The 12,405-nt window shown below is 40.6% G+C and overlaps 1 protein-coding gene and 1 non-coding gene across 2 annotated transcripts; both read left to right on the top strand.

Moving 5' to 3' along the window:
• Positions 1-80: 80 nt before the first annotated feature.
• On the top strand, positions 81-152 carry trnae-uuc (transfer RNA glutamic acid (anticodon UUC)). Its single transcript has one exon. It is a non-coding gene; the product is annotated as a tRNA-Glu (tRNA).
• A 549-nt stretch (positions 153-701) lies between these two features.
• LOC102796532 (matrix remodeling-associated protein 8-like) lies at positions 702-12,324 on the top strand. The gene is made up of 12 exons (XM_006784418.3): positions 702-948; positions 1,565-1,591; positions 1,676-1,978; positions 2,744-2,845; positions 2,937-3,070; positions 4,611-4,790; positions 7,081-7,222; positions 9,450-9,608; positions 9,703-9,727; positions 9,807-9,892; positions 9,981-10,052; positions 10,134-12,324. The coding sequence occupies exons 1-12, from the start codon at positions 897-899 to the stop codon at positions 10,154-10,156; spliced, it is 1,305 nt and encodes a 434-aa protein (XP_006784481.1). The 5' UTR covers positions 702-896; the 3' UTR covers positions 10,157-12,324.
• Positions 12,325-12,405: the final 81 nt, after the last annotated feature.

The raw sequence follows: 12,405 nt of genomic DNA, 5'->3' as shown, positions 1-12,405 counted from the left end.
ACAGACAAAAGTAATGATCATTGGTTCCATGCGTCTACGTACATGTATTATGCAACATTACACATCTGACGAGTACAATGTCCCATATGGTCTAGCGGTTAGGATTCCTGGTTTTCACCCAGGCGGCCCGGGTTCGACTCCCGGTATGGGAACGACTCTTTTGTGACGATGGGATTTTAATGTCTTTCACGTGAATATCGAACTTGGCCTTCGTAGTGACAAAAAGGCACATCGGGCTCCAAGACATTGGTATAATTTACCAAATTATTGTGGCCGCTTGAGAGGGGAACCAACCGCTGGGTGTCGTCATTGAGCTGAATTAGAAGAAATGATGACCTGTTGATGTGTCTGATTTCTTCATCAGGTTGAATACCCCAAAATATAAAATATTTTGAGCGTATCGAGATTAGTCGTCGTTCAATTATCTGCTATGCTCTTGGAAATCATTGTTTGGCTGAGTGCTACTGGAAAAATAGTGTGGCTTTTGAAATGTGCTCTAATACGAATACCAATATGCCACCACTGCAAAAGTAATGATGTACAGCTATTAACACAACTTAGTGGAAAAGTAAGAGAATGAAATCTTCAAGTGTAAAAACAAATGTCTCTCTTGAGATTTTTTATTGTAGGCTAATTAGTCGGAGGTTTTGTGAGAGGAGGTTTACTTGGCGGTGTCGGGTTTCATTTCCCGGCTGATTTCAGTTCCGCTCGGTTCTGTTTTGGTTCTGTGGTGAAGCTCTAACTTAATGCTGTGGCAGCGAAGGTCTCTCCAAACTCTGAAATGTGACTAACCTTGACGGGTTGTTGTTGCGAACAGACAGGCTGGACGTGTTTTCTCATGCTTAGGGCGGACTGCCAGGTGCAGAACACTGACTTATCGGCTTAAAACTGAAAATATGAAAACCAAGCGGGACGACATCATTTTTCAGACTCTCCTCTTGATCCACAGTAAGTAGGCTGGAGTGAAGCACTGTTTTGCTTTTGTTGCAAGCGTGGATAGACTTTGCATTCGTGAGTTAAAGTATTTTAGAAGTTGGACTCAGCAATGGAGAACACTCTAAAGAAATTAAAAATATATTTTACTAAGTAACTTTTCCTCGTTTTTCCTTTTTTTCCTGAGGTGAAAGAACGTTTTAAAGATTTTTTAAAGATTTGTTTGTTTGTTTCTAGTGTCGTTAAGGTAGATTGATGTATTTGACCTTTCTGGGCTGATTTTAAAACCAGACTTCCGTCCACACTTACAACGCAGATACATTCTTCGGAGATGAGAAACACTGAGGGAGGGTTAATTTCAATCAGGCCTAACTGCACAGTACAAAAACAAAGCCCAAGAGGGTTTCCAGATAGCAATATATATTAGCTTACACCGGCAGTAAATTGCCTACACACACACACACACACACACACACACACACACACACACACACACACACACACACACACACACACATAAATGCATTTTCAGATGCAGGGACCTACAGATTTGGTCTGAATACCTGTTTAAGTGATTAACCCGTTTGCTTATTTCTACTGTTTTTTTGTTTTGTTTTGTTTTGTTTTTCAGTCCCTGTGGCCTGCTTCTTCACTGCAGGTAGGTTTCTCCTTGTGTGTGTGCACACGTGATCTATGTGTCCATGAGTACTAAAAATGCTACACCCTGTCTGTCCTTTGTCAGTGTCATGTCAGGCTGAGAGCAGCAGCGTGGTTGTGGCAGGTTATAATGTGAGCTCCCGTGCTGGTTCGAAGCTGGTGCTGCAGTGTGTGAGCAGCCGGATGGTGTGGACCAGGGACAGGGTGAGAGACAGGCAGAGGGTGATCCACTGGGATATGTACCGGGCTTATCCGGACTACGCCATGGAAAGGGTGGTGGACATGTTCTCGGCAGGAGAACAGAGGATGTACAACTCCTACAATCTGGGCAGGGTTGGTCTCAACCCGACAGCCTTCAAAGATGGAAACTTCTCCCTGGTTATCAAAGGTCACACACACATACAGACACATTCTGTTTTTGTCTTTCATGTGTAACTGTAACTAGCCAACATTACTTTGTTGGTGTGTCTCACTGTGGCTTTGCTTGTTATGTTCTTATAACAAATATTTCAGATCACATATTAAGTATGTAGACAAATATTTTAAAAGAAAGGTGAATCATTGCCACTGAAATGCAGTTAAAATCAAAGACCATCTAGATATTTGTTAGGGTAGAAAGCGAAATGCATCCTGACACACTCCCCTCACAATCAGATATCATCCCCTTATCACCTCTCTTCCATGCAGAGGTATGGCTAAATTGCATCAGTGTGACCACTATACTGTTACAGGGTAACCATGTCTTCTAATAGAGGCAGTCTTTAATGACTTTAATCGGCTATGATTAAAGTCATTAAAGCTCTGTGTGGAATTCTTTCAAGTGATTTAGTTCGGTATTTGTCTCTGATTTCCTGTCAGTGCGCAATTGGTCCCCATTGCCACCCCATTACCCAAAACTAAAATGCCCAGTTTACATAGATTACCATCCAACACCAAATCTCAAACACAGAGTCAACAAGGGTTTCACAGATACCTAAATGCCACACAAAGGAATAAATATGAAGCCTCTATAAACTACATTACTTGATAATGAAAAAAAAACCGCCATTAAATCTAAAAGGTTTTGGAAAAAGGTTTGCTTTAATATGAAGTTTGCACTTCTGTTTCCTAAGTGGCCATGCTTGATTTGCTGTACTTCTACATGTGATGACAGATGTGACGATGAATGACCGAGGTCTGTACTCCTGCAACCTCCACCATCTCTACTGCAACCTCTACGAGACAGTCAGAGTCCAACTCAATGTCACTAAATCACGTATGTATCACACTCTATCAGCTATCAGCATGTGAGCTGAAGTACATTAGTATTAATCCACAAACCCCTTTGACTTGTTTTTGCCACAAAGGCCGTAAAGAACAGCGATACTGGGATGGGCATAAGGCCGTGTACGTGGTGCTGCTTGGGAGCACTGCGGTGCTGCCGTGCATCAACCGACGTAGTGTGTGGACAGACTGGAGCGACGAGGAGGAGGATCAGCAGGTGTTTCTACTTGTTTCCTGAGACAGATCAAGAGCTAAGATTTGCTTTTAACATTACAATTGACATGTACATGTCCTGGTTAATCTGCTTTGGATTATTTCTTTGAACTGTTTTTCCAGGGTGTAACAATTGTACAGCATACATGTTTAATGATTTTTTTTAAAAAAACAACAAAAAAAAAAACAAGAACTGAGTGCAAATCACTCTTTTTGGCAGAAATGGTAGAGGTTATTTAATTGGTTGATTGAGACATCTTTTAAGCAAATTTCAATGAGGTGAGTTCGGGAATTTGGGAAGGCCATTCCAGTTGCTTAAGGTTAATCTACTTTATTTATTCCAAAACCAGTTTTGACGTGTTTGGGATCATTTTCCTGTTGAAACACCGAACGGTGTCCAAGTTTCAACCATTTAGCTGATGATGTGAGGTGAATTTGAAGAATTTGGAGGCAATCCTCCTTCTTTCTTATTCCATCTACTTTGTACAATGTACCGGTACCACTAGCAGCAACACAGCCCCAGAGCATGATGGCCACCACCGTGCTTGACAGATGGTACAATGTTCTTAGGTTTGAAAGCCTTACCTTTAACTCTTCAACCATCCCGCTTCTCATTATATCCAAAGAGTTTAATGTTTGTCTCATCTGACCGTCTTATTTTTCTCCAGAAGGCATTTGACTGGTCCATATGGACAGCTGCAAAAAAGAGTTTATTTTGGAGCAGGAGCTTCCTTCTTGGTCGGCACCCTCTCTGTACATGGTGATTTAAAACTCACTTCACCATGGACAGTGATGCTGGTCTTCCAGCAGTTTCCAGTTAATGTCAGGCTTGATGCTTGGTGATTCCTGGGTTGTTCCAGAACATCCTTACCAATTTCCTCTCATCAGAGGGAAACTGTCTTTGCCCAAACTGACCCAAATTGCCTTTGCCAAGACAGTTTGGGTCTTTGCCCGCATCTTGGCAAATTAATAATGCATCCAAATAACTTGTACATACATAAAGTTGTTTTAAGTGATGATTTTGGATTAAGCAGTTGTTTTAGAAATGGCTCCAAGAGACCTTACTTGTGTGAATCTACAGTTCTCCTTGTTAGATTTCACTGAGTTCCTTGGAGTTTCCTGTTGTTCTGAGTATTGGTCAGTCCAATGGATGCTGCCAAACAAATCCTTTTTATGTTGCCAAAGATAAACTATCAGTTGTCATCAATCATGATCACAAACAAAAAGTTAAACAAGGGGTTAATAGGCCTTGGCATTGTTAAAAGACATTGTAGAACTTTCAGCACTACTTATTAAAAGATTGAATTAAGTGTGTGTTGACTCAAGGATTTGAGAAAATCCTAAATCAATTCAGAACTTGTGCACCCTGTTCTTGTTGTTTTTTTTGTTTTTTTTTAATCATTAAAGATGTATGCTGTACAATCATTCCACCCTGGAAAAGAAATCATTAAAAGTCCAAAGTTATGATCACATTCATGCTCATAATTAGTACGTGTAAATGTTTGACTACAACTGTACATTGACTGATATATCTGGCTCTTCAGGTGGTTCACTGGGACCGTCAGGCTCCAGGAATTTCCCATGACCGAGCTGACCGGCTTGTGGACCTGTACGCCTCTGGGGAGCAGCGGAGCTATGGACCTCTGTTCCTTCAGAGGAAGATGAATATCAGCAATCACGCTTTCTCCGAAGGAGACTTCTCACTCACCATATCTGACCTGCAGGTGCGTATGTGTGAGCTTTTTAAAAGAGAGCTACTTAAACAAAAGTGGTATAGGCTCACTTCTCATGAGGTTCATCTGTGCTTTAACAAATCTGTGGTCCAATACTCTTGGCATAAAAGCATCTGCAAAAGCGTGTATTTGTGTGTATACATGTAAACAGTGTTTCCAGAACAGATGAAACTCTCATTAGTAATGCATCTCTTTTCAAGTCAAACTTTATTGCTCCATTGGGGAAAATGAGGTTTTAAACCACAATATGTTGGGCAACCAATGCAGTTTAAAAAAAACAAAAAAACAATAGCAACAGTTATTGCCATTTGTTATAATAGCAAGCAGATCTCATAAATCATAAAATTTCATTTATATACAGGCTCGGGAAGCTTTAGGGAGCCGTTTTCTGGTCAGCTACAGAAAACAATAGGCAGATATTTTCAAAATTAACACAATTTTTTTTTCTCAGATATCAGTTGTGTGTAACGGCACAACTTCTCTGATGCATGAAAACAGATGTGTTTAACATGGGCCTAATTTCTTTCTTTTCTCTGTCTTACATACAGCTGTGGTCAGTCGTTTACATGCACTCATGAATGCTTTCTTTAAACTGTCCTGTGTTTCCAGCGTTTAATGACTGTACAACATGTAAAATCTTCAATAACTTTAAAAAAAGAAGATTTTGATGCACAAGTTTAAATTTATGTGGGATTTTCTTGAATTCACGGAGTGCCCTTAAAGGAGCTAAAACAGCTTGTTTCATACAGAGCATGAACTGAGGGGGTGTTTGAAAAAATTAGTATCAACAATTCACTGCTGACTCTTGCACAAATGTATTTTTGACAAATCCCAGATGTTGCTAAATTCTGCTGTTCAACTCTGTGGTGAACATAAACAAATTTGCCTGTTAGTTTATTGAGCAATATTGGGTTTTTTTAGTCTTGCACATGTGGGACCCAAGGAATTGATGGATATTAATAAGTTATGATTTTGTCATACATTTTTTCCCCTTTCTGGTGATTTGTAGTTAGTAGCATGGTTCAGCTGTTATTCTCACCATTATAAAGCCCAAAGATCCTTAGCTGACTACCCCAGTGTTTCGATTGCACTTTGGATCTGATGTAATGACCGTCATGATCGTTGTCAGGTAACGCTTTTAATTCATGGCCAACTTTGTGTCAGGAAACAATTTTTAAGGAGGTAGCGCAGGGAGAAAAGGCTAAGGTATGCCAAATTATAAAAGAACAGGGTTAGGAGAGGGGCACAACAGTGAGTATCTACAGCCATCTGTAAAACATGGTACAGCCTCTGTCATGGTTTTTCTTGTCAAAGACCCACAGATGTTATTGGACGGATCCATGATGCAATACATCTGGAAAGCATGACAATTATCCTAAACACACTGACGATGCAGTAAACACATACCTGGATAGAAAAACGCCCAATGCAACACTATCAGTCATGGCCCAGACCTCAACATTATTGAAGCAGTGTTGGATCATTGTGGCCGAGAATAGAACAAAATACTGAAGACTACTTTAAAAAATGACCCAAAAAAAAGCTTAGAGAGTTCAGGTTGTGTTGAAGAATAATGGTGGTCATACTAAATATTGACTTTCAAGCTTATTAGAACTGTACAAACTGTTTTTGTCTTATGGTAAATGGCCTGTATTTGTATAGCACTTTACTAGTTCCTAAGGACCCCAAAGCGCTTTATCCACACATTCACACACTCAAGCTACATTGTATTTTCTACTGTAATTTTACTAGCATTAATGATGCCACGCAAAATACTGCCAGATTGAGGATTTGCAGCTTGTAAATCATGTAATATTTTTTTCCAACATTTTTGAGCCTGTATCGATCTCTTGTTGAGTACAGAGGATAGCTAAAACACATTTAATCTCACAATCTAAGACCAAAATCTTTTTTTTAGATCAGGTCAGCCACTGGGATGGGCTTAGGTGGGGTGGCTGTTATAAAACTATCTAGCTACATTTGATTCCGGGCTTATTTTCTAGCCACGATTCATTACACAGTGAAAATAAAATATTGATGTGAAAAAAATCTTTAAAGAGAATTCAGTCTTTTAATAAACTTGGATTTAATTTAAATTCATTATATTTGTATAGTTCATATTGTTAATATTAATGCAGTTTGCACTGCTGCCCTTTGTACAATCTCGGTCCTATTTTTTAACTCTTCTTGGATATTTTCTGCCATTTGTCTGTCTGCTAACAACAACCCATTTTAGGGTTTTGACTTTCATATAGTTTAATGTGTATTTGTGTTCTGACAGCCAGCAGACCAGGGGCTGTATTCCTGCCACCTCCACCATCATTACTGCGGTCTCCATGAGAGAAGAGTATTTCAGGTCACAGTGGAGCCTTCGCTGGTTAAGCCAACAATGCCGGCTAAATCACTGCCCAGCGAAGACAAGGGTAACGCACAAACACACAAACACACAGTGTCTTTCTTCCTGCTCTTGTCAGCATGAGTATCTTAGCAGAGAGAATGTTTTATGACCTGGTGGATTTGAACTATCATGTGTACGATTAGGAGAAGGGGAAACATACACATCTGCTCTTTCATTCACTCATCCTGTCTTGTTTTGTCCTCATTCACTGACTCACACTCTACAAAATAAGTAGCAGCAGAGAAAGAAAAAAAGGGTGTGGGTGAAGAGACCCTCTTCTTTCTTGCACTGTCAGCTTCTTTGATGCCAGGCCTTTTAACCACCGCCAAAACCCTCTAAGCCTCACCCTCGCCACTTTTCACCTTTGTCTAAATTTCACGTATGTGTGTAGTTGCACATTTAAGGTTTGTAGGGATTGCTTTGTCCACACAAATTTCTCAACTCTTTGCCTGGTCTAAAAAGTTCTTTCGTTGGGTGGACATCAGTAAAAGAGAAAAGACACAGTGGAGAGGAGGAGGGGTGTTTGGCATGATGGCTTGCCAGCAGCCTACCTCAAATTCTTCGATAATGAGAGAGTTTCTGGTGCATGGGTTTGTTTTTCCAGAAGGTAACTCAAGCAAAGTTGCTAATGGCACATGTATCAATGTGGGAAAATCATTGAGACGGCTTTAGAAATGCCTGTGGCTGAGTCCATCTGTGTGTGTAAATATGTGTGTGTGCCTAAAGTTCATGCCAAGAAGACCGATCTCATTTCAGTGGAATCTCTTGCATATAGTCACAGGACTGAAGTCCAGATCCGCCCACTCAATTAATCCTTTGCTCCCAGAGCTGTAATAATAAAGTAGGATTTTATCCACGGGAATGGTGCTGGTTTATCTGTTTTGTTGCCTGCTCCTCTGCACTCTCAGACATTACAGTAGTCTACTGCAGTATTATGTATTCTTATCGCTCTCGTTTCGCCCCCTCTGGCTGTCTGCTGCCGTGTTGACTTTGGCTCTTTCCACGCATTCAGCAAGAATTTGTCTCACTCCTTACCCCACTTTTGTTTTCCTTCTGCCGGGTCCTTCTTATTTTTCTGCTTTGATGAGCTCGCCTGACTTTTTCCCTTCACATACAAAGAAAGGAGCCATTTTCTGCAGCTTTTGGACAAGAACAGGAAGCGTGCCTCATCTGCAAAACAGCTGGTCACACAAGAAGAAAGTCAAACTGAAAGGTAGACAGAGGGAGAAAGAGCAAGAGAGGAAAGAAGAACAAGAAGGGAGCGAGGAATTTGTTGATGAAATGGGGTCGATGAGATGTAGGTCACCCTTTCCCTCCCTCCTTCCCTCCCATTAGAGTTATTTATCCGTGGAGTTTTAGCATCGTCATTGCGGCCAGTTTGAATACAAACACACGTTCTCATGTCAGGGGAGGAAAAAAGTCTTTATAAAACAATCAGAGGATTTATAACGTCGATGTGTTTTGTTTTTATGTTTTCTTTTTTGTGGCCATGTGATGTGTTTGGGATGTCTGCTAGAAATCTTTTCTAGCTTTATTCTGCGAGGCATACCTCTGGAGAAACATCTCATCGTCTCCTTCCTCTCCCTCGGCTCTCACTGCTTCCTTCATTTCTCTTGCGCTTGTCGCTTTTCTGTGTTTTACTGCCAGGAAAAGTAAATCAGAGCATGACAGTCTGGATCTCATTTTGGCTTTAATATGTTGAGTCTGAGGTCCGCAGCTGCCTCCTGCCTTGCACTTTTTAAACTTTTTTTTTCTTCCTTATGAAGCTAAATGAAACCAGACTCGCCTTGATCCTCTCTTTGTGAACACTCAGCAGAACCGTGCTGAATAGAAAAAAGACGACTAATTATTTCTCACTTCCATAACGTGTTTTGCATGTCGTACAGCAGGAAATCTAGTACAACATGTGTAGGAAGAAAAAAAAAAAAAAAAAAGGAGGTCTCATGTGAGCCATGCCACCAGATGTACCAGTAAGGAGAGCGTGTCTTTATGGTGTAAACACAAAATACGTCTCAGCAGAAATCTGTGGGTTTTTTTTTTTTTTTTTTCCTCCAAGTCTTTAGCCGGTACACTGTCCAAAACAAAAAACAATGCGACACTCACGACAGGAGTAATGTCTGTTCTAATGGAAGCTCCGGTCTTGTTTACTACATCTGTAAACCACGTAATGACACACCAGTTTGTTTGTGAGGGAAAAGATGAAGAACAGATGAAAAAGAAATGCTGACTGCTGTCACTCTTCTATTGCTCAGAGACAGCTAAGGCTGAATCACCGCGAGTCATCACCGTCATCCTGCCCGAGCAAAGGCACCACTTTCTCCTGCCTCTGGGCTACGTCCTCACCTCCTTCCTGCTCCTGGCTTTTGTTGTCCTCATCATCGTCGTCATCGTACGACGACGCACGACCAAAGGTGTGAAGCTGACGGCTGATTTCAGATAAATCACTCAAAATCTGCTTTTTTTCCCCCTTCTTTTGAATCTCATTAAATGTTCTTGTGTTTGCAGAAATGTATCCTCAGTCGTATATGGGGTGAGTGCTGACAATACACACAGACACACACACATATAACTGCTTTCTTCACCCACGTGTGTCCTCCTCACTGTGATAGGTCCAGCAGAAGTCAGAGCTGCTCAGATGAGTTTGAGATGGACGTTACTGAGGTAAATGTGTGCAGCCCGGAGGAAAGAAGATTCGGTGAGTTAAGAGAAAGAAAAGAGTGGAGTGTAAAAAAAATACTGGTTCATCTCTCAGATGGGATTATATGTGGTCTTTCTGTGTTTAGACTACAAGAACAACCTGCTGAAAGAAAAAGCCCACGTGAAAACTCAGCCAAAATTCATTGATCTCGACAAAGGTACGCAGACACATGCAAACATCTATCATGAATCACCTGACACTCTCTTCCTCAAACTCAATCCATCTTTCTTTCTTGCAGAGATGCAGAAGTTCTCTAAGTGAAATAAAAGAAGTGGAACTGGAGTCACTGGCTGGTCCAGAGGCTGCGCTCCAAGCTAAACACCTCCATACCGTCTTCTGTCCTGTCAGGAGAGATGCCGCTGAGAGAAACGCAGTGTTGCAAAAATCTGTGTTGTGACATTCAGAAAAAGAACACTGAAGTTTTGTGTTGCCAAATTGTAGATATTAGATACAAACAGGGCTGTGAAAAAGTATATGCCCCCTTCCTCATTTCTTAGTTTGTTTGTGTATTTGTCACACATGTTTTAGATCATCAAACAAATTTTACTATTAGACAAAGATAATCAGAGTAAATACAAAATCCAGTTTTTACATGGTGATTTCATTTATTAATTGGTTTAAAAAAGAAATATCCAAAAATGCTTTGGGATTCCAGTGAGCCAGAGTGAGAGCCATTATCCACAAACTGAGAAAACTTGGACCAGTGCTGAACCTTACTAGGAGTGGCTGGCCCACTAAGATTCCTCCAAGGGCGCATCGACAACTCAGGGCAACTCCAGGAGTTCACAAGAGAACCCAGTTCTTAGTTAAGGTCAGAGTTCATGATTCGACAATTGGGAAAAAAAATAATAAGACTGAGCAAAAATGGCATCCATGGGAGAGCACCAAGGAGAAAACCACAGCTGACTGAACACAACACAAAGTCTCATCTCACATTTGGAAAATATTCTGTGGACTAACATGACAAAGGCTGAACTTTTTGGAAGGTTTCAGTCCCGTTACATGTTGTGTAAAACTAAAACAGCATTTCATAAAGAGAACATGGTCGTGGCAGTGTTGGATAATCGATGGAACCATTAATTCTGCTCTCTACCTAAAAATCCCGTCTGATCGTCAGTTCATGTTTTCGCAACAGGACAATGGTCCAAAACACACAAGCAAGGCCACCTCTGAAATATTTAAAAAAGTGTGGCCTAGTCAAAATCAGGACTTAAATCAGATTGAGATGCGTGGGCCAAAATTCCTCCTGTTTGATGATCTCAAACGTATAGCTGTGACAAATATGCAAAAAAAACCCTAAGAAATGAGGAAGAGGGCAAATTCTTTTTCACTGCACTAAGATTGACCTGACTGCGAAAGGAAGGAGAAATGTGTGCACAGATCGCACAGATCTGACTCACTTCTGAGTTGGTGAAGATAAAGTTCCAGCCTGAATCATTATTCCTTTAGTTAGAAAGTTTTTATGCTGATTTTGCTCTTTTCTTTTCCTCCCAAAAGCGCCACTGAAGTGTTACCATAACTCTGCACTGCGTCCAGTAGCTGCTGACTAACTGTATGCTCACTCACCACCAAGCAGAATATGTGAAACGTTCTGTTTTGTATCCACGCTCTGATGCAGATATTTTTCATTGTATGAATGTAGGAGGCATGTTTCACAGCAGTTTCTCTTACCCTTTGTTGGACTAGTTAATGAAGATTTAGTCATGTTATAACCAGTATAGCAACCGTCTCACACAACTTCAAACAACGCAGTTAAATCAAAATACAAACCAGCTGGTTAAACAACGCTGTTGTAAATTCTCTGTCACTGCTGCTCTGTTACTGTGTGAAATCAAAATATTGCATTCAGCCAAGTGGCTCCTGGTACTTGCAGGGAGGCGTTTTTATTACAGTTAAAACCACAAAAAAATCTGGAAGGTGAAATTTTATTGTTTCCACGCTGTGTGAGAATAGATGTTTACCTTACTTTCTATTTTTGGGCCCATTATGGAAAAGGAAGTTAGAGAGCAGAAGTTCTTAGGCATTTAAAAACTCCTGGGTTTCTGCTTTCACTCGTCTGAGCAGATCTTGTACCCCGGTTTTATTATTATTATTATTGTAATATTCTGATGTTGCTTGCTGTATTTGTATTTGACGGCATCAACTTGATTTCTCTCGTGTGTTGTGCGCCCCCTAGCTTAGTCTGCATTAACTACTACAAAGTAAAATCCCAGCATTACAGTGTCTAAGACATAAAGGAGGACACTATCTTACTTGCAATACTGGGTGTGAATAACACTCCACTCTTAAAGAAAAATAGATTGCCGTTACATCTGCTGTGGCTTTTGCTTTTCTCAGTTACTCAGTTTGCCATGCTTGATACTAATTTAACTACCTATTGTTGTGTTGTACTGTACTGCTAATCCAGTAAAAATGAAAAACAAAAGACAGACTGTGTGTTGCTGTGTAGTTTCATTAGTTTGTTTTACCTATAACATAATCTCCAGGTCCAGTGGGGGGGTAAGGCAGCA

The sequence above is a fragment of the Neolamprologus brichardi genome, chromosome 5 (genome assembly GCF_056152115.1).
Source record: "Neolamprologus brichardi isolate AB-2024 chromosome 5, ASM5615211v1, whole genome shotgun sequence".
Classification (NCBI taxonomy): Eukaryota; Metazoa; Chordata; class Actinopteri; order Cichliformes; family Cichlidae; genus Neolamprologus; species Neolamprologus brichardi.
Note: the sequence above shows the minus strand (reverse complement) of the source record. Positions and strands in the feature narration are given on the sequence as shown.